Source organism: Molothrus ater, chromosome 5 (assembly GCF_012460135.2).
Source record: "Molothrus ater isolate BHLD 08-10-18 breed brown headed cowbird chromosome 5, BPBGC_Mater_1.1, whole genome shotgun sequence".
Lineage (NCBI taxonomy): Eukaryota > Metazoa > Chordata > Aves > Passeriformes > Icteridae > Molothrus > Molothrus ater.
The window spans coordinates 1,282,393-1,305,070 of NC_050482.2; the positions used below are offsets into that span (position 1 = coordinate 1,282,393).

At 47.0% G+C, this 22,678-nt stretch overlaps 1 protein-coding gene across 2 annotated transcripts in view; it reads right to left on the bottom strand.

Annotated features, from left to right (window-relative positions):
• Positions 1-3,771: 3,771 nt before the first annotated feature.
• Positions 3,772-22,678, bottom strand: part of UBE2H (ubiquitin conjugating enzyme E2 H) — a 56,586-nt gene continuing 37,679 nt past the window's right edge. For both annotated transcript variants that reach the window (XM_036400763.2, XM_036400762.2), the window contains exons 4-7: positions 13,330-13,369; positions 13,011-13,063; positions 9,605-9,733; positions 3,772-5,982 (exon numbers count right to left, since the gene is read on the bottom strand). In XM_036400763.2, the coding sequence (XP_036256656.1) occupies positions 5,858-5,982; positions 9,605-9,733; positions 13,011-13,063; positions 13,330-13,369 (347 nt within the window). In that variant the 3' untranslated portion in view covers positions 3,772-5,857. The remainder of the gene's footprint in view (positions 5,983-9,604; positions 9,734-13,010; positions 13,064-13,329; positions 13,370-22,678) is intronic.

The window sequence follows — 22,678 nt, forward strand, 5'->3', positions numbered from 1 at the left end:
GTAACCGGAGCCGGCCCGGGGCCGGCCGGGAGGCTCAGGTGTCCCCCGGGGACAGCGGGGTCACCACACGGAGCCCGGCTCGTCTGGGTGCCCGCCTGGGCTCGGGGGCATCCGGATGGACACACGGATGGACACACGGATGGACACACGGCACCGTCAGGCTGGGCAGGATCCCCGAGATCCCTGGGGCTCCCAGGATGGAGGGTCCTGGAGTGTGGCACAGGGACAGAGCCAGGAGGGGTGGGAGTGCCCCGGTGCCACCAGGAGCAGCCCCAGGAGCAGAGCCCCGAGCAGCGGCCAGCGCTGGGCTGTCCCCGTGGGTCACAGGGGCTGTGGGTGGCACCAGCCAGAGCCTGACAGGGGTGGCACCCACAGACCCTTGGGATGGCACCCACAGACCCCTGGGGTAGCACCCACAGACCCTTGGGGATGGTACCCAGAGGTCCTTGGGGATGTCACCAACCAAAGCCTGATGGTGATGGCACCCAAATCTTCACAGGGGTGGCACCCAGGTCCCCACAGGGATGGCACCAAGCAGCAGCCAGAACCCAATGGAAATGGCACCCAAACCCTTTCAGGATGGCACCCAAAACCCCACAGGGAGAGCACCTGGATCTCCAGAGTCCTCAGTCCAACGTTCCATGGGGACAGCACCCAAAGCCCTGTGGAAAACCCAGAGATCCGCGGGGATGGCACCCAGAACTCCACGGGCTGGCAGCCAGAACCCTGTGGGGCTGGCACCCAAAATCCCTGAGGGGTGGCACCCAGTGGAAATGGCCCCAAAGCCCCTCTGGGGTGGCACCCAGAGCCCAGTGGGAGTGACACCAAAAGTCCCATGGGAATGGCACCCAAAGCTCCTTGGGGACAACACCCAAAGCCCTGCAGTGGTAAAAGCCAGAGCCCCATGGGAATGTCACCCGGAGTCCCATGGCAATGTCACCCGGAGTCCCATGGGAATGTCACCTGGAGCCCTATGGGAATGTCACCCGGGTCCCATGGGAATGTCACCCAGAGTCCCATGGGGATGTCACCGGGGTCCCATGGGAATGTCACCCAGAGTCCCATGGGAATGTCACCTGGAGCCCTATGGCAATGTCACCCAGAGTCCCATGGCAATGTCACCCACAGCCCCATGGCAATGTCACCCCCCAGTGATGCTCCCAGAGCCCCCGAGGTGTCACCCACATCCCCGGGAGCCCCAGGCTTTGCCCTTTGACCCCGTACAGACCGGCCCGGGTGGCACCTCCGGGAGCAGGAGCAGCACCTGCCACCAGCTCTGTCCCCCCCGTCACCCTAACACTGACCCCCCAAACCACAGCCACGCCCCGAGGGGGACAGCGGGGACAGAGCAGCCATGGGGGCACTGCCGGGGGACAGGGGGACGCCCAGGACCGCGCCCGGCTCTGCCCCGGACTGGGAGGCCACTGTGGGGCACGGGGGCCACCTGCCGGGCAGAGGGGACAGCGACAGTGCCACCCCCGCTGGCCCTGGAGCCCCCGAGGGAGGGGACACAGCGAGGGGCGCGGGACTGTCCCCCCTGCCCGCCCCTCCGCAGGGGCACAGCCCGGGCACAGTGGCCGCAGGAGGTGGCCCGGGACAGTGGAGGTGGCCCGGGGACAGTGTCACAGCCCCGCTGGCAGCAGGTGGCACTGGCGTGGCACAGAGCCGCCGGCGTGTCCCCAGGCTGGTGACAAACAGCCCCGAGCCGGGGAGGAGGAGGAGGAGGAGGAGGAGGAGGATGGAGAGGAAGGGCGGGCTCAGCTCCAGCTGCGCGGTGGCAGCTGCGGGGGTCAGGGCGGGTGAGAGGGGACAAGGGACGCGCCAGCCCTGTCACCTTCCCCGGCCCTGCACAGCCCCTGGGGTCCCTGAGCTGCTCCCCGTTCCCTGCACACCTCATCCCAAATCAGGAGTGAGCACCCAGCAAACAGCCCCTCCGCCTAATTAGCAGCGTTAATTAATGACACAGCTCCCGGGAATCCCGGGCAGCCTCGCCTGGGACAGCTCCAGCTCCAGGAGACCCCGGCATCCAAGGAATGGGAGCAGTGGGTGCCTCGTGGTGCCTCATCCGGCCCCAAAATCCCAAAAATCCTAAAAATCATCTTGGGGCCGTGGCTGTGCCACAGGGACGGAAGGGCATCGCCTAAAGAGCTGCGAAAGGAATCGGCGAGGTTGGAGGAGCCGCCAGGACCATCAGCCTCGCCACCATCGCCTCCAGGCGGTCACTGCAGGTGGGGAAGGGCCCGGTGGTGCCGCCGGGGATGCAGAGCCCGGGGTGGAGCCCGGGGCCGTCCCTGCAGCCCAAACACCAGGCAGATCTCAAGGTATGTACAGATTTTATTTAAAAAAAAAGAGGAAGTTTACAGTCGAATTATACACAGCTATTGGAGAGGTTATACCCAGAGGAGAGGCAGCTGTGCCACTCTACCAACACCAGGAAAAAAAGAGGAGAAAAAAAGGAAAAAGAACAAAAACTCAACCCAAGGGCAAAACCAGCCCCAGATCTCTGCTCTCACCTGACAGGAACCCAGCACGGGAGGGGGAATTGTGGCTGTTGAAAGGGGCAGCAGGATGTGGAGGAGGGGGAAAAAAATGGGAAAAAAAGGAAAAAAAAAAGAAAAAAAGAAAAAAGAAATAGTGAAAGATATCCCAGGTGCAGGGAGGAGGGAAGGGAGCACAGTGAGGGACGGGGTCAGGCTGGTGGCACAGCTCTGCTCCCTGGGCCAGCACCCCTGGGTGGGGACAAAGCCATCCCTGGGTGGGGACAGCTGGGGCAGAGGGGCCTGGGAGCGCCCACCCAGCCTCTCCTTCCATGGAAAACCTCGGGGCAAGAGGAGAAACAGCGGGGGCAGAGGGCAAAGGCTGCTCCCAAAGCAGCTCCAAGGGCTGTGGCAAAGCTTGGCACTGAGGAGCTCAGACCAGGGTGACGCCACCACCGTGGGGTGAAGAAGAAAACCACCCTGAAGATGGGAAAAGAAAGGATTGGAGAGCATCAAATAAAGCTCTTGCTCCACCATGGTTCCACCTTTCCTTCCAGATTAGGTGGGTGACGTTTTACAGACATCGTTTTGTGAAGGGGAGATTATTTTGGGGGGAAAAGGGAGATTTGGGGTGAAAAGAAAGAGGTGGGAGCTGCAGGAGGGGAAGCAGCAGCAGGGTCTGAGGGGGGACAGGGGAGCCCCCAGCCCACCCTGAGCACCTTCCCCCTGCACTTTGGCAGCTGCTTTCTCCTCCCAGGACAAAAGCTGGGCTTTGTTTCAGCCTGGGAAGTGCTGGGAATGTTCATTTTTGGGGCTGAGCCACCGGCGTGGACGAGCTCAGTGAACCCATCCCGGGGTGTCTCACAGCCAGCTGTGCTTTCCCAATTTTTGGGGTTTTTTTTTTGGGAATCCCAGCTTAGTGTTTCCCATCCAGCAGTTGGATGCCCTAAATCCACGTGAGGGGAATGATGGAGATGAAAAACCCTGCAAGGGAAGCGGGTGAGGGAATTAGAACACTATTTTTATACAATATTGAAAAAATACAAATTTTTATTGTGATTTCTTTTTTTTTTTTTTTTGGTTGCCTTTTTTTTTTCTTTTTTGTTCTGTTTTTTGTTTTTTTCTCGTTTTTTGAAGCTTTTTAAACTGAAATCACCACCCAGCACTTGACTCTACTCCTAAGTAGCACCTACAAGTAAAGGTTTATAGCACAAGCAAAACTGCCAGGGCAGCAGGAAAGCGAGTTAAACGTGGCCCCTCCCTCCCCAAATTAATGAGCAAACAACGTGCTAGATAAGAGTTAATTACATCATTACATGTTAAATAATTAATATTACCCTCCAACAAGCCACAAATGCTAGATAGAGAACTTCAGCACAGTACTAGCCACAGCCCTACACCACTGCTGGGAGAGGATGGGGAGGAGGAGGAGGAGGAGGAGAGGGAAAACCTTTGCTTCGTGCCCGGAATTAACAGAAAGGAAATTCATGGTAGGTTTTTTATTAAGGAAATTCATGCCAAAGCCAAGTGGGACTTGATGGAGTTTTTGTTTTCTCCCCCAAAAGCAACAGAAATAAAAGGAACTGATTGTGCTTTATGAATCTGAGGTGGGGCTGGGGTCTCCCAGCCCCAGCTCGGTGGAGTCTCGAAAGGAAAAGGAAACGAAGCCCAAGAATTCTGGGGAAATGCAAATGTACCAGTCTGACATTCAACACTCTGCTCCAGAGCCGCTCAGGGTGGGTTGATTTCTTCCTGCAGGTCGCATCACAAATGAAAAGATCTTGTCCAAACCCCTCCAAAAATCCCCAAAAGAAAACAGCAGGTAACATTCAGCTTTAAAAATCCATCTCAGCTTGAAGCTCCGATGCACAATTATCCCAATTCAAGTATCCCAAGGAGACATTTACTTATCAGATTTCTAGGAACAACAGCAAAAATAAAAAAAAAAATCTCTCAGTTTGCTGCAAGACACCAGGAGAAATCCAACATTCCAATTCCCAAACATCCTGGAAAAAAACCCCAAAAAACCAAAAAAACCCAAAAAAGAAAACCAAACCAACCAACAAAAAAAAACCAAAGAGTGAATTCATTTGCTTCCTCAATTGGTGCTTTTTAGGCTTTTTTTTTTATTCAGCTCAAATTTTGTGTGGGTTTTTTTTTTTTTTCTAGATAATTTTCTTTGTTAACTCTTAAGGAATTTTTATCCTGTTGTACACACACAAGCAGATGGGAACCAAGCTGGTGCAGAAGGGGGAGGAAAGAAAGATTTAAAAAGAGGGAAAAAAAAAGACCAAAAAGGAAAATCAAAATCGGTGCCGATGGATTCGTGGACTTGGGCCAACGGGACAATTCCGTGGAGAAGCTGAAGCTCTGGCAAGGCCAATCCATCTGGTCAGAGGAGAATTCCCAGGACACAGCCAGCGCTTGTCAGGTGTCTGAACCACACTTCCAGCAAAAGAGGGAGGGGGGGAAAGAAAGGAAGGAAAAAAACCCCGAAATGACAAAGCCAAGCGGGAGCCGTGGAAGGGCAGCGGGTTCCAGAGCGGGGCAGAGCAGGAGCCGGGCTCCAGGAGCTTCCTCCTCCTCCTCCTCCTCGTCCGCGGGTGGCTCCGGGTGGTTCTTCCCTCCCGGGCAGAGCAGGGACAGCCACAGCTCCGGCAGAGCCCCGGGTCCGGCAGGCAGCTCCGTCCCCACGGCTGAGCTCCGTCCCAGCGAGCGCTGCCGCTCCAGGGCCGCTCCAGGGCCCCTCCAGGGCCGCTCCAGGGCCGCTCCAGGGCCGCTCCAGGGCCGCTCCAGGGCCGCTCCAGGGCCCTCCAGGGCCCTCCAGGGCTCCGCAGGGCGCTGCTCGCAGCTCGGCCCCTCCTGCTCGTGTCCAAACACAGCCCGCAGGAGGAGGAGCCGCCCCTTCCATCCCTGCACCCCGCGGCTTGGACTGGAGCGAACACCGCCGACAGCTCCGGATCCCACAGCAAATCCTTCTCTTTTCTCTGCCTTCCGGTTGGATTTTTGGGGTTTTTTTTGCTAATTCCCCCCCTCCCAGGGCAGCTGTTTGGTAGCACACCAAAGCTGACTTGGCCAAATGGAAAATCTCAAGGCATGCATCCTGCATATTGCTACCAGAATGGAATGTTGGGAATGCTCTAATGCACCTCGGGAACCGGGACATGACCGAGAAAATCAAGACCTAAAGGATGATATATATATATTTATATATGAACACACACATATATATAAATATATATATATATAGCTCAATGCTAGAATTCATAAAAACCTTGTTTAGTAATAAAAAAAATTGCTTTGTTTAAATATGAATATTATAGTCTGCTTCTCATGGTTAGGAAATTAGAGTCTCTCTGAAAAGCAGGTGGCCTCCTCTACTACAACTCCATGTCCTGAGCCTCATCTTCAGAGAAGTCAGACATGGAGCTCTCGGATGAGCTGTCCCCGGTGCCTTCTTCCTGTTCTTTTAGTGCTTCTTCTGTTGCATATTTCTGGATGTATTCTGGATGGCAGAGGAAAAAAAGCAAAAAATGGGATGTTCAGGGATAGGTAATCAACAGCTGCGGGGTATTTGAGAAATCAGAGAAATGATTCCTTATGGAATTGTTGTAAAATATATATATATAAAAGAAAATATATGTATAAAAATATATAATAGATATTTAAATAGAAAAATATATATTTATACATAAAAAATATATATATTTATGTTGTAAAATATAATTCTGAATAAAAATTATCATGAAATAGGATAAATGACCATACATGATTTATCAGTATTAATTTTTGTGATCATTTAAGTATATAAATTATAAATGGCACGTTTGATAAATCAGATAAAAGATTTCTTATAGAATTGTTGTAAAATATATATATATAAGAAAATATATGTATAAAAATATATATAAATATTAAAAATATATATTTTATATAATATATGTATATATTTATGTTGTAAAATATAATTGTGAATAAAAATTATCATGAAATAGGATAAATTACCAAAAATTATCACAAATTTAATACTGATAAATCATGTAATATATAAATGGCATGTCTGATAAATCAGATAAAAGATTTCTTATAGAATTGTTGTAAAATATATATATAAAAGAAAATATATGTATAAATATATCTATATTTATATATAGATAAATATATATATTTTTATATATGTATATATTTATGTTGTAAAATATAATTGTGAATAAAAATTATAATGAAATCGGATAAATGACCATAAACGATCACAAAAATTAATACTGATAAATCATGTAATATATAAATTATAAATGGCATGTTTGATGCATCTGATAAGATTACTTATAGAATTGTTGTAAAAAAAAATAAAAGAAAATATATGTATAAATATATATATTTTATGTATGTATATATTTATGTTGTAAAATATAATTGTGAATAAAAATTATCATGAAATAGGATAAATGACCAAAAATGATCACAAAAATTAATACTGATAAATCATGTAAGTATATAAATTATAAATGGCATGTTTGACAAATCAGATTAAAGATTTCTTATAGAATTGTTGTAAAATATATATAGAAAAGAAAAAAAATTAAATATATATAAATATATATTTTTATATAATATATGTATATATTTATGTTGTAAAATATAATTGTGAATAAAATTATCATGAAATAGGATAAATGACCATAAATTATCACAAAAATTAGCACTGATAAATCATGTAAGTATATAAATTATAAATGGCATGTTTGATAAATCAGATAAATGACTTTTTGTAGAATTGATAATGTAAAATACAACTATTTTACATAATAAAAATAAATAAAATATAATAAAAAACATATAAATATATGTAAATAAATAAAAATTATTAAAATTATCATGAAATAGGATAAATTATCACAAAAATTAATACTGATAAATCATGTAACATATAAATTATAAATGGCGTGTTTGATAAATCAGATAAATGACTTCTTGTAAAATACAACTGTTTTACATAATAAAAATAAATAAAAATAAAATTGAAAAAATATATAAAATACATATAAATAAATAAAAACTATTAAAATGATCATGAAATAGGATAAATTATCCAAAAATTAATACTGTTAAATCATACAAGTACATAAATTATAAATGGCGTATTTGATAAATCAGATCAATGACTTCTCGTAAAATTGATAATGTAAAACATAACTGAATAAAAATGATAAAAATTCTCATGGAATAGGATAAATTATCACAAAAATTACTACTGATAAATCCTACAAGTAGATAAATTCTGAATTATCCCCTTGCCCGGAGCAGCTGTGGCTGCCCCACCCTCAGCAGTGTCCCAGGGCTCGGAGCAGCCTGGGCTGGTGAGGATTCCCTGGCATTTGGATGCTCTCGAAGGTCCCTTCTGAGCCAAACCATTCCCAGGCTCTGTGGCACATCCTGGAGCTGGCTGCTCCCTCCCCAGAGCTTTCCCCGAACTCATCTCCCTCTGGAAAAAGGGGAAATCCCAAGGGAGCTGCTGTTATTCCTGGCACACTCCCCCTCTGTGGGAACCTCCAGAATTCCCTCTGGGATTATTCCAAACCCAGCCAGGCTCTGGCTGGAGCAGCTCTGGGAGCTGCAGGCCCCAGGCAGGACTGGAGGCCACCAGCACCTCCTCCCTGGCTGCTCCAGGGGACATTCCCACCTGGAGGCTGCTGCCTCCTCCAGCCTAAGCTCAAACTCAGAGCCCTTCGAGCTTCAAATGCCACTTTTTTATATCCAGGAAAGCTCCTGGGCTGGGTTTTTTGGGAGGTTTAACCCAGGAAAAGTGAAATTTCCAGGGAGTTTCCATGATGAGTGTCACATTGATTGGGATTTGTCTTGGGATTTTCAGTCCATCAAGGAAAGAAAAAAACCCAAAATATCTAAATAGTGCCAGAGCATCTCCCACAGAAGGGTGTTCAGGAAGGGGAAGCCTCATGGCACCAACTGCTCCCAGGAAAAGCCCACTGGATTCCTGTGTCCCAGAGCCTGGGGCAGCAGGAAGGAGCTGTGCTCACAGCCCTGGTGTTCCAAGGGACCCCACTGCAATTCCAGACACCTGGGCTGGCACAAGTGACCCAGAGATGGCCTGAGCTCCCACAGAAACTCAGCCTGGACATCCTCCAGCTGTTCCTCACCCTCCCAAAGGAGATTCCCTAAGAAATCTTCCAGAGAGGAGGCAGAGAAGAAAAGGAATCACAAATTTTGGGGCACACCTCTGTGCCTGTGCCCCCCTCCCCAGAGCACCAGGAACAATCCCTGTGCTCCCAGAGATGAAAACAGCAGGAGCAGCAGCAATAAATAAAAGATTGGATTTGCACTCCCAGAGCACAGGGGCTGCCAGGATCCTCTGCAGCACTTTGAACGTGCCCAAGGTCCTTTTTTAGAACAGGGGATGGCAGAGTTTTAGCTCCATCCCACCCTTGTCACGCAATCCTGGCAGGAGCTGCTGCACTCAGGGCTCTGGGATTTATGGAACGCGTTCCAAGCACTCCCAACTCCTTCCAGATCATCTGTACCTGGCTGCCAGGGTGGGAATGAGGGAGCAGGTCATCCCTTCATCCCCAGGGATGTCCTCAGAGCTTCCTCTGGTGAAATCTGGTTTTTCTGGCTTTTTTCCAAGGGCATTTTTGGGTTCTGTTTTCATGAAAGCCTGGAGGACTCTCAGTGCTGACACTGGAGATTTTATCTGACAAGTTATTTTTTTGGTTGCAATTTTTTTGCCCTTCCCTGGTAATAAAAAAGCAGGGAATGGACTTTGGGATACTGAGCAGGGCAGATCTGCAGGGAAGTCTCCACAATCCTGTCAGAGGAATCAGCCAAGGGAGGCTGAATAATTCACAATTTCAATCAAATTTTGAGAGTTCTACCCTCAAAAATTTCACACCAGAACAGTGACTCCAGGTTGAACCACTCCTGGGTGATGTGGCAGAGCTGATCCCAGCTTTTGGGATACCTGAGCTTTCCCAATTCCCCACCCAGCAACACCTGACCCCTCCCTCCTTCACATCATCCCATGGAAGGGGAAAAGCCAGGCAGAACCTGCAGCCAAGAGCCATCATTGCCTCGGGATGGAATCCTAATTAACTCTGCTAATTAGGCCTCACCTTTAATTTTCTGTTTGTACTCTTCTGGTCGGTGGAGGTACATGGCTGCAGCGTCCCCATTGAGAGGATCTATGGGGTTGGGATAGGCCAGCAGCTGGGGCAGGAACGACTCAAAAATATTGGTGAGATCTGCAAGGCAAACACAACCTTGGTGTCAGTGTCCCCAAGGCAGGGCCAGCCCAAAAAACCACCCTGAACACCCAGACAGCAGCACAAACTCCAAAGGAAACACTCTGGGAACGAGGGGGAATAAAGGGAGGAAAATCAAAAATGAAGATAAAGGTTGATGGAATCAAAAATGAAAATAAAGCTGATGCTGCAGCTCCAGCTCCTCACAAACTCCTCATCCCTACACACACATGCTGATAGCCATGGGTTCAGCAAGGAGGGGATGGTGCTGATCCCGACCCTAAATCCTGCCTGGATCTTTGGGGGAAAACCAAAGAAAGGGTGGAGAGGGTGGGGAACACGCTGGGAATGAAACAATCCCTTCCTTCACTTTGTCCTTGGGCTCAAGCCTCCCAAATGGAAGAGCTGCTCTGCAGGCAAGGACAGGAGCATCCTCTCCCTGCACTCCTTCCCAAGGATTCCCCCCAGCCTCATTCCATGCACACAAACTGCCCAGGCCAGGAGCAGCTCCATGGAAATCCTCCTTTTGTCCTGATCCAGGAATGAGCACGATTCTCTGCTCCTTTCTCTGAACTGCAAATTCTCCTGTGCCAACAGAAATGAAACTCCTCATCCCTACACACACACGCTGATATCCATGGGTTAAGCAAGGAATTTTCCTGATTTTTAATCCTGGCTGGAAAAATTAAGAAAAACTCCCAACCAACAGTGCTGTGCTTTGGCCTTGCCTGAATTCTTTACCTCTTCCAATCCCTGTTTAAATGGAAGCTCTCTGCCCATGGAGCAGGGCTGGAGCTCAGCCACTGAGGCCCTCCCAACCCAAACCATCCCATGGACAGCACAAAGCTCTTCCAGAGCTTTCCATGATCTGGTTAGCAGCAGCCAGCACTAAGAATCCATCAATTGAGGGCATGTGCAGAGCTCCCAGGAACTCCTCAGTGCCAGCAGGAATCTGTCACCAAACAATCCAGAGCAGGAAACTGCCCAGGGTGACCGGGGATGCACAAACCCCTCTCGGGAAGCACCAACTCCCACTGCAGAGCTGGGGATGGCAGGAGCCAGCCCTGGGCCATCATCCCTCCTTGGAAATGCTCCTGCTCTGGGGGATTCCTGTGGGAACGTTCCAGAAATCTTGGATCTGTCTCTGTTTCCTTGTGCCAGGAAAATCCTGTGGGTGAGCATCTCCACCTGTCCCTGCTCCTGGAAAAAAGCTGGAGCCCATTCCTGAGCCACCACAGAGCTGCTGAATTCAAGTCCCAGAGCCCTCAACGTCCCAAAAGTTCCCCACAAAAGGGGATGGAGATCTCCAGGTGCTCTCCCTGTGCAAGAGCTCCTCCAGCTCTGGGATGCAGCCACAGAATTCCAGGCTCCAGCTCTGGATGAGGTGCCCAGGTTTGAGAGGAGCGCCTGGGATGGAGCACAGCAGCACCTGGAGAAAGGATCTGAACCCCAAAACGGACCCCAGGAAGCAGCAGGAGTGCCCTGGGTGGGTATTCCCTGGATCTGAACCCCAAAAGGGACCCCAGGAAGCAGCAGGAGTGCTCTGGGTGGGTATTCCCTGGATCTGAACCCCAGAAGGACCCCAGGAAGCAGCAGGAGTGCCCTGGGTGGGTATTCCCTGGATCTGAACCCCAAAAGGACCCCAGGAAGCAGCAGGAGTGCCCTGGGTGGGTATTCCCTGGATCTGAACCCCAAAAGGGACCCCAGGAAGCAGCAGGAATGCCCTGGGTGGGTATTCCCTGGATCTGAACCCCAAAAGGGACCCCAGGAAGCAGCAGGAGTGCCCTGGGTGGGTATTCCCTGGATCTGAACCCCAAAAGGGACCCCAGGAAGCAGCAGGAATGCCCTGGGTGGGTATTCCCTGGATCTGAACCCCAAAAGGGACCCCAGGAAGCAGCAGGAGTGCTCTGGGTGGGTATTCCCTGGATCTGAACCCCAGAAGGACCCCAGGAAGCAGCAGGAGTGCTCTGGGTGGGTATTCCCTGGATCTGAACCCCAAAGGGACCCCAGGAAGCAGCAGGAGTGCTCTGGGTGGGTATTCCCTGGATCTGAACCCCAAAAGGGACCCCAGGAAGCAGCAGGAATGCTCTGGGTGGGTATTCCCTGGATCTGAACCCCAAAAGGGACCCCAGGAAGCAGCAGGAATGCTCTGGGTGGGTATTCCCTGCCCTGGCACTGCCTGGCCCTTGGCAGCTGCAATTCCCAGGGACTGAATTTGGGCCCTGGCAGCAAAAAGCTGATTTGAGTTGGTAAAATTGGTGCCAGGTGCCTCCCCTTGGCTCAGGAGCCTCTCTGTGGCCACGGAGGGCTCCTGAGGATGAGGGAATCCTGGAACCCCTTGGGGCTCACAGGACACCCAGGAAAATGAGGTTTTCTTGAAGGAGGTGCCCCACACCTGAACCAAAAGATAAATTTTGTTTTCCAGCTGGTTGTGCAGGAATTTCAGCCCCAGCACTGAGGAAGGAGCAGGAACTGAACCAAGAGGTGCTCAGGAATTTTTTGGTGCATATTCCAGGTTTCTCCCACCTTGGTTGCTGCTGGAATTCTCTCACCCAGATCCTCTGCCAGCTCTGCCTTAAAGGAATTGAAAAATTCCTTTTTTAAATGCAAAAAGGAGAGGAATTATTCCTCCTTTTCCATTTCTTTGTGAGGTGGTGCTGGAATCTTGGACTGATTTTAGAGGGAATTAAGCCCAGCGTCCCCCTGCAGCTCCAAGGCAGGCCCTGGAATGCTGGAGCACAAAACCACTGGAATTATTCCTTGTTATCCTTTTTGTGGAGGAGCTGATCTCCCACAACAAATCCATGCTGTGATCCTCATCCTCCACCACATGGCAACGCCAGAGTTCCAACGAGGAATTCCAGCTAAAATCAGTTTTCCAGGGAAGAACCTGAAGGATTTGATGCCCACATTCCCCTGGATTTCTTCCACAGAGTGTACCTGGAATATCTGAAATTCCCATTTTTAAACAGAGACTCAGCTGTGCTCCTCCTAACAGTTCCAGCTTTCTCTAAGTTGTATTTTAAATCGATTTGGTTTTTAAATTGACCTGTTTATCCCTAAAAAGCAGATTTTTAACCAGAAATGAGCCCATGGAAACCACTCTGCAGCATCAGAGGCAACACCACCCCCTAACCTGTAAAAAAATCTTATTTTTCTCGAGATCTTGGCTCGGGGAGGAGTTTCAAATTCAGTAAAAAAACCCAAAATCAAAGGCAAAAACACCTCCAAAAAGTGGTCAGAAATTATCAGTGGCAGAGGGAAATGCCCAACTCACCGTAGAGAGCTGTCCAGGTTTGATTGATTACATCTAGACATACAGTTCCTGACCTGGAACACACGGAGAAAATGGAATTAACACTGCAAAACACTCTGGGGATTGAAAAAACTCCTCCCCAGCCCCTTCCCCGGGGCCTGGCATAAGCCCTGATTTATTCCTATTTATGGCCTTTAACCACCTCCATCTTCCCACTCTGCCCAGCAGAAAATAAATTGGAATTTTACTGCCAGGGAAGCTCCACACAAGCAAGAAATGGTGGGGAAATATTTGAGATTTTGCAGGATTTTCCACAAAGATGAAGGAAGGATTTACTCACGCCTCGTCAATGTTGGGATGGAAGATTTTATTCATGAATCCTGCAGGGAGAAACAGAGGGAAATGAGCAGAAAAACCCCCAAAAATGTAATTTTTTTTACATGAGAAGTCTGGGATTTATGGACCAAGGAGCCAAAGCCATCCCAGCCATAAATAACCTTTAAAATAAGCAGGCACCATTCCCACCCTGGGTCCATTCCCTCACATTCCAGGGAATCCTGAAGTCAGGAAATTCAGGAAAAGTCTGCAGTGCAACCACAAAGATTTTGTTGGATCCTGAAAATTCCTGTCCAGGAGCCCAGTGGAGCTCCCCCATTTGATGAAGTGGGCTTAGAAGGGCAAATCTGAACACAGATTTTAGCTCAACATTGGAATTTTAAAATATATTTTATATCTATTTTCTATATATTATATATATATAAAATAATATATATTATATTATAATATATATATTATAATATATAATATATAATATATAATAATTATAATATTATAATACATGTTATATATTATATTATAATATAATATATTATAATATTTTATATATATATTTAAAATATATTTATTTATTTATTTATTTATTTATATATATATAATATTTTTATATATACATCAATATATTTTTCCCAACAGAGATTTTCTATGAGCTTGGTATCACAACATTACTCTACAGTTATGAGCCAGGGAGGCAATAATTGAAATTTTCCATCAACACAGCAATTAATTCTCCTGTTGGTGCCTCTGGTCTCCTAAAAAACAGGTTTAGGAGGAGGGAGCTCGATGTGGCTTTGTCCACATTTCAGATTTCTGGACTTGAGAAGTATTGTTGAGTTGCAAATTAAATTGTGAGATAAATAAAATAAATTTTGAAATAAAAACTAAATAAATTTATTTTGAATTTTTTTTTGTAATAAAAAATTTTATTCAGAATAAAAATTTGGAAATAGTTTCAAGCCTTACAATGTCCCCCACACGTGAATCAAAAGATAAATTTTGTTTTCCAGCTGCCAACTTCAACCCCAAGTTCAGGAGATCTGGAAGCTCCAAACACTCTTTTTTATCCCATAAATAATGATAAAATAAAACACATTAATGGGATTATGCACCATCCCCAGCCTGGGGGGAAGCAAAGCACATCCATCCAAAACAAAAGAATGTTTCCAATGATGGCTGAGAGCGACTGCAGAACCCAGGATCCCAAACTCCTCAACAGGGGGACCCCAAATATCTGGATGTGGGACAAACTAAACCTGGATCAGGGGTGGAATGAATTCCTACACTCCTGCCTGGATAAATCATTTGGGATCTGCCCAGAGGGGTGGCTCCAACCAGGAAAAGCTGCTTCCAAAACCTGGAGTTGCTTTTTGGGTTGAGAATTCATCATAAATCCTCCTTTTCCCTGTTGTGCCACCTTGTTATTGAAAATATGCCATAAATCCTCCTTTTCTCTGTTCTGTCACTTTTTTGGATTGAGAATTTGCCATAAATCCTCCTTTTCCCTGTTGTGCCACCTTTTTATTGAGAATTTGCCATAAATTCTCCTTTTCCCTGTTGTGCCACCTTTTTGGACTGAGAATTTGCCATAAATCCTCCTTTTCTCTGTTCTGTCATATTTTTGGATTGAGAATTCACCATAAATCCTCCTTTTCCCTGTTGTGCCACCATCCCAGAGATCCAGCAAACACAGCCCAGGTGGGAATTTCCCTGAATTCTGCAGGAATCCTTCTAAACTTATGGAATTGAGAATTCATCATAAACCCTCCTTTTCCCTGTTGTGTCACCTTTTTGGACTGAGAATTTGCCATAAATCCTCATTTCCCCTGTTGTACCACCTTTCTGAATTGAAAATTTACCACAAATCCTCCTTTCCTCTGTTCTGTCATTTTTTTGGATTGAGAATTTACCATAAATCCTCATCTCCCCTGTTGTGCTACCTTCCTGAATTGAGAATTTACCATAAATCCTCCTTTTCTCTATTCTGTCACCTTTTTGGATTGAGAATTTGCCATAAATTCTCCTTTTTCCTGTTGTGCCACCTTTCTGAATTGAGAATTTGCCATAAATCCTCCTTTTCCCTGTTGTGCCACCATCCCAGAGATCCCAGCAAACACAGCCCAGGTGGGAATTTCCCTGAATTCTGCAGGAATCCTTTTAGACCAACAGCAACTCTTGTTTCTGACAGGGATAAAAACAGGGAAGAAACTCAGGTCCGGGATATTGACTCCATCCATGGAAAAAGCTCCTTCCAGGACTCAAAAAACATCCAAGTTTTCTTTTCAGAGCAGCCAAAAAAGCCTGAAAAATCCGCATTTAACCATTTAAATGCTGCCAACCTCCCCCACCTTCACGTGACACCTCAGGAGAGGCACTGGGGGTCCTCCCTGCCCAAAGGAGGAGCAGCCCCAGGTGAGTGCAGCACGGAGCCCGGCTGGGACTGAAATCCCTCCCTTGTTTCCCAGGAATTGGGACACAATCACAATTCCAGCCTTGCTCGGACTGGGGGATCCTCCACAAACCCAAGGCTGAAGCCAGAACCACCTCCAAGAGGAAGGAGAGCTCCAAACATCTCCACGCTACCAAGGGAATTTCAGGAACAGCCTGGCAGGATTCAGCTGCAAGAGCTGGAGCAGATTTCCCAAGGGAAGCTGGAGTTCCATCAAATATTTACATTCTGCAGCTCCCACAAGTTGAAATCAGGTCACGGATCCATTTTGCTGAGCTGAGCTGCAGCGAGCGCTGATCCCGACCCTAAATCCTGCCTGGATCTTTGGGGGAAACCAAAGAAAGGGTGGAGAGGGTGGGGAACACGCTGGGAATGAAGCAATCCCCTCCTTCACTTTGTCCTTGGGCTCAAGCCTCCCAAATGGAAGAGCTGCTCTGCAGGCAGGGACAGGAGCATCCTCTCCCTGCACTCCTTCCCAAGGATTCCCCCCAGCCTCATTCCATGCACACAAACTGCCCAGGCCAGGAGCAGCTCCGTGGAAATCCTCCTTTTGTCCTGATCCAGGAATGAGCACAATTCTCTGCTCCTTTCTCTGAACTGCAAATTCTCCTGTGCCAACAAAAATGAAACTCCTCATCCCTACACACACACGCTGATATCCATGGGTTAAGCAAGGAATTTTCCTGATTTTTAATCCTGGCTGGAAAAATTGGGAAAAACTCCCAACCAACAGTGCTGTGCCTTGGCCTTGCCTGAATTCTTTACCTCTTCCAATCCCTGTTTAAATGGAAGCTCTCTGCCCATGGAGCAGGGCTGGAGCTCAGCCACTGAGGCCCTTCCAACCCAAACCATTCCATGGACAGCACAAAGCTCTTCCAGAGCTTTCCATGATCTGGTTAGCAGCAGCCAGCACTAAAAACCTGACTGGCTCTGTATTTATTTGTATGCATAAAAAGGACACAGTGCCCATCAACATCCAGCTAGAAATGAAATTCCAAGTTCTACGGGAAGCAGGAGGGAGGGAAAAATAATTCCCAGCACTGGGGCAGGTTCATTGTCACACAGCACATCCCAATGAATGCCCTGTGCAGGATTCCAGGTGAGCATTCCATCAGACAGCTCCGGGATTTTGGGGTTCTCTCCATGACATGGAGCTGAGGTCACAGCAGGGATTCCAGCTGCTGCACTGGTTATAAATCTCTAATTTAATATTTTACAGCAAAATTCCCACTCAACTCCTGGAAAAGGCAGTGCTTGGGAAGGGTGTGAGCAGCACAGTCCACCCCCTTTCTGTATGGAGTCCAGGACTGCCTTTGGAATAAAAGCATAAAATCCATGTGGATAAAAAGGCAGGCTTTGGGTGATAAGAGAAAAGCCCTGGACATCCCTAAGGAATTCCACACCAGGAAGGGATGCACATGTTCCCACCCTGGAAAACCAACCTGGGAAACCACTGGTGCTGCACCCACAGCCTGGAGTGAGAATTCCCTGGATTGCCAAAAACCCTGGAGGAGCAGGGGTGTTAAATGCAAACCCCAGCTCACCAAAGGCTGGCAATTCCTCAGGGCTGGAAACTGGGAATGGGGAAGATTCCCACCCTAATGCCTTGGGAATGGAGAAGATTCCCACCCTAATACCTGGATAACTTAGGAATGGGGAAAATTCCCACCCTAATACCTGGATAATTGGGGAATGTGGAAGATTTTCACCATAACAGCTTGGGAATGTGGAAGATTCCCACTCTAATACCTGGATAACCTGGAAATGGGGAAGATTCCCACCATAATACCTGGAAAACATGGAAGATTCCCACCTCAATACCTGGATAACCTGGAAATGGAGAAGATTCCCACTCCAATACCTGGAAAATTCGGGAAACCTGGAGGATTCCCACCCTAATACCTTGGGAATGTGGAAGATTTCCACCCCAACTCCTGGATAATTGGGAAATGTGGAAGCTTCCCACCCTAATACCAGAATGACTTGGGAAACCTGGAAGATTCCCACCCCAACACCTGGATAACCTGGAAATGGGGAAGATTCCCACCTCAATACCTGGATAACCTGGACATGGGGAAGATTCCCACCTCAATACCTGGATAACCTGGACATGTGGAAGATTCCCACCCTAACACCAGGATAATCAGGAATGGGGAAGATTCCCACCCTAACACCTGGAAAACATGGAAGGTTCCCACCCTAATACCTGGATAAGCTGGAAATGGAGAAGATTCCCACCCTAATATCTGGATAATTGGGAATGGGGAAGATTCCCACCCTAACACCTGGATAATTGGGGAATGTAGGAGATTCCCACCCTAATACCTGGGAAACATGGAAGATTCCCTCCTAATACCTTGGGAATATAGAAGATTCCCACCCTAATACCTGGGAAACCTGGAAATGAGGAAGATTCCTACCCTAATACCTGGGAAACATGGAAGATTCCCACCCTAATACCTGGATAATTGGGGAATGTGAAGATTCCCACCCTAATACCAGGATAACTTGGGAATGGGGAAGATTCCCACCTCAATACCTGGAAAATTGGGAAATGTGGGAAATTCCCACCCTAATACCTGGATAACATGGATGATTCCCATCCTAATACCTGGATAATTGGGAAATGTGAAAGATTCCCACCCTAATACCTTGGGAATGTGAGAGATTCCCACCCCAATACCTGGATAACCTGGGAATCCTGGAAGATTCCCACCCCAATACCAGGATAACTTGGGAATGGGGAAGATTCCCACCCCAATACCTGGATAACCTGGGAATCCTGGAAGATTCCCACCCTAATACCTGGATAACGTGGGAATGGAGAAGATTCCCACCCCAATACCTGGATAACTTGAGAATGGGGAAGATTCCCACCCTAATACCTGGATAATTAGGAAATGGGGAAGATTCCCACCCTAATACCTTGGGAATGTGAGAGATTCCCACCCCAATACCTGGATAACCTGGGAATCCTGGAAGATTCCCACCCCAATACCAGGATAACTTGGGAATGGGGAAGACTCCCACAGAATCCCAGGATGGTTTGGGTTGGAAGGGCTCATCAAGCTCATCAATCCCCCCTGCCATGGGGACATTTCCCACATTTTCCTGGTTGCTTTTCCCCCGTCCAGGCAGAGCTCAGAGTCTGGGAGCTACGGGGGAAGAGGAAAGGGGGCCATTCCCAAAGGCACATCCCAATCTGCCAGCCTTGCCCAGGATGACACCAATGTGCTCTGTGCTTATCTGGGCAAAGAGAAAGGACACAGTCAGCACAAACATCCATGAAAAATGAAAATCCAGGTGCACCTTGGGATCAGTTCCAGAGGATTTCCCACCCATCCCAAAGTCCCCACACGTGGATTTGCTCATGGACTGAGGCCAGCTGGACACTTCTCCCTCCCCAGACACCCAAGGGCCTGCAAGGGAAGTGGTTTTGAAATCTGCAATGTTGGATTTTTTAACCCCACTTCAGACCAATTTCAGGGATTCCCTGCCTGGGGAACCATCCCAAGAAGGCTGAGGACCCGTGGTAGGAGGTGGGGAGAGGGCACAAGGACCAATCCTCCGTCCCAGTCCCAGCTGGCTTTGCCTGGGGATGCTCCCATTTTCCAGGGATGCTCCCACCCTGGAGCTTCACTCCCTGTCAGGCCCCTCCTTGGCAAAGGCTCAAATTGATTTTTGAGGGAATTTGAAGTGAGGAGCCCTCTAGGAGCACTCACTAACACAAGGAGTTTTTATCCCTCAAATCCCAGGAGCTTCCCAAAACAATAAATGGAGCACAAGCCAGGAGAAATCTGTGAAATCCTGGCTGGAATTCAATGAAATTTAAAAAAAAATAAATAAATTAAATCCAGCTGCATTCCTGTACCAGCTGCCACAATGCCTCATTCTACACACACACACATATATATATTTATACATATATTCCATATGTTCTGTGCACACACCAGGTGTTCTGTTGGGAAAACACTTGGGAAAAAGGGAAAACAGAAATGCAAGGGAAAATAGAAATATCTGCACCTGCAGGTAACTGGGACAGAGATGGAGGAAAATGAGAGCTGGGTGTGAGGATACAGAAAATATAATAATACAGATAATATAATATAGAAATAAAGATATAAAATTTATAAATATAGATAAATTTATAAATATAGATAAATTTATAAATATATATAGTTTATAAATATAGATAGAATTTATAAATATAGAGGGAGTTTATAAATATTGAGAGATTTTTTTATAAAAATATGTAGCATATATAGAATTTATTTGAGAAACTGAGGCTCTGGGCATTTTGAGTGTAAATTTTCCAGTTGTGGTATTTGATTATTAACAAATCCTGCAGATTTTAAACTAAATAGTAAATACATAGTAAATAAATTCCAGGTTGTTTCTGCTGTATCCAAGCAAGGCAGGACATTCCCAGTCTGGATTTCCTCCTGTTTGTGGCATTAAGGAGAATTCATCTCCAGCTCTCTGCAGGAGCAGGGAGTGATCAAAAACACCAAATTCCCACGAATTCCTGTGACCTGGGAGCTCCAAGGAGCCCTCCCAGTCCTCCCCAACTCCTCTTTGGGAAAGCAGGAAAGGCAGGAATTTCCCTGAAGATTTTAAATCCCGGGAAAAGGAGAGAAACAGGATCCCAAACAGGGAAAGGAGAGAAACAGGATCCCAAACGGGGAAAGGAGAGAAACAGGATCCCAAACGGGGAAAGGAGAATCCCAAACAGGGAAAGGAGAATCCCAAACGGGGAAAGGAGAGAAACAGGATCCCAAACGGGGAAAGGAAATCCCAAACAGGGAAAGGAGAATCCCAAACAGGGAAAAGAGAATCCTAAACAGGGAAAGGAAAATCCCAAACAGGGAAAGGAAAATCCCAAACAGGGAAAAGGAGAGAAGCAGAATCCCAAACAGGGAAAGGAGAATCCTAAACAGGGAAAGGAAAATCCCAAACAGGGAAAAGGAAATCCCAAACAGGGAAAAGGAAATCCCAAACAGGGAAAGGAGAATTCCAAACAGGGAAAGGAGAGAAGCAGAATCCCAAACAGGGAAAGGAAAATCCCAAACAGGGAAAAGGAGAATCCCAAAGAAGGAAAAGAGAATCCTAAACAGGGAAAGGAGAATCCCAAACAGGGAAAAGGAAAATCCCAAACAGGGAAAAGGAGAGAAGCAGAATCCCAAACAGGGAAAGGAGAGAAGAAAAATCCTAAACAGGGAAAAGGAGAATCCCAAACAGGGAAAAGAGAATCCTAAACAGGGAAAAGGAAAATCCCAAACAGGGAAAGGAGAGAAGCAAAATCCTCAACAGCTCCAACACTTTGGAAATGGAAGCAGACCTGGAGCAGGGAGGTGCCTCCTCATAAATGCAGGAACATTCCCAATCCTTGCCTGAAACACCAGGAGCAGCAGGAGTTGGGATGGTTTTGGAGCCCTGGGAATTGGGATATTCGGGGATTCGTTTGTCCTGATGGAACACTGGAGCCAGAGCCAGGCTGCCAGGCCTGCACCAGGCTCTGCTGGAATTCCTGCTTGTCCTGGGATGTGCATTTCCCGTCTGGGAATTTCTCCTGTTGGGAAAAATCATCCCAAGAAATCCAGGACCTGTCAGTCCCACAGCAAATCCAGGAACACTGCAGGGGTTATGGGGCTGTCCCAGGGATCTCCACACACAAAAACTCGGGATGATTTGGGTTCTCAAGTGTGGGAAAACAGAAATTCCCAGGGCAGCTTTTAGGGAGCAGCAATAATGTGAAAAGCAGGGAATGAATGCCAGGGATCTCTGAGGATGGAGGAGAAGATCTGGCAGGAAAAGATCCAAAAAGCTTTTCCTGGAGACAAAGAGATCCCTGATCCTTCAGGGATTCCCAGAACATCCCCACCTTTGCCAAGGACTGCTCCGGAACCCACTGGAAAACCTCTCCTGGCCAGGCTGGTGCTTTGGGACAGAACACAGGGATTCCCTGGATTCATCTTTGGGATAAAACATTCTCAAAGATTCGAAAATATTCCAAGGGAATTCTTCACCACCATTTTTCTGGAGCACATGGATACACTCCAAAAAAAAAAAAAAATCAAGAGTAAAATCGAGGAAAAGCAAAAAAAATCCTTTTAAAAAGTCAGATTTTGTGAAAAAAAAAAAATCATGCCAGGATCAAAGATTTTTGGGATGGAAGGAATATTTCAGCCCCCAGTCCTCCTGGGATATGAAGGGAAGGTGCAAGGATGGGGTTTGTGCTCTAAGCTTGGGGATAAAGTAAATTCCATAAAAATGTGGAGTTTGCTCAAGGAAAAGCTGCTGGATTCCATAATTTATCCAAGGAGGGACTCAATGGACAATGTGAACTCTGCTGAGAACAGGAACAAGCCCAGGGCCTCCTGCCCTTCTGTGGGCTCCAAAATCCCTGAAATCTTTCACTTCCACCCCTAAAAATGACAGAGTTCCACAGGAAACTCCTTCCCTGCTAATTACAATTATTACCCAGAGCTCAGGCTGGGTTAGGAAGGGGAGAATTCTCATTTCCATCACTCCCAGTCTCTAAAAATCAGAGATTTCCACAGGAAACTTCTTCCCTGTTAAATACAATTATTACCCAGAGCTCAGGGGGGGTTAGAATGGGAAAATTCTCATTTCCATCACTCCCAGTGCTCCCGGTCCTAAAAATCAGAGATTTCCACAGGAAACTTCTTCTTTATTAATTATAATTATTTTCCAGAGGTCAGGCTGGGTAAGGAATGGGAATTCCATCACTCCCAGTCTCTAAAGTCAGAGATTTCCACAGGAAACTCCATCCTTATTAATTATAATTATTTTCCAGAGCTCAGACTATGTTGGGAATGGGAAAATGCTCATTTCCATTGCTCCCAGTGCTCCCAGTCTCAAAAAATGACAGATTTCCATAGGAAAC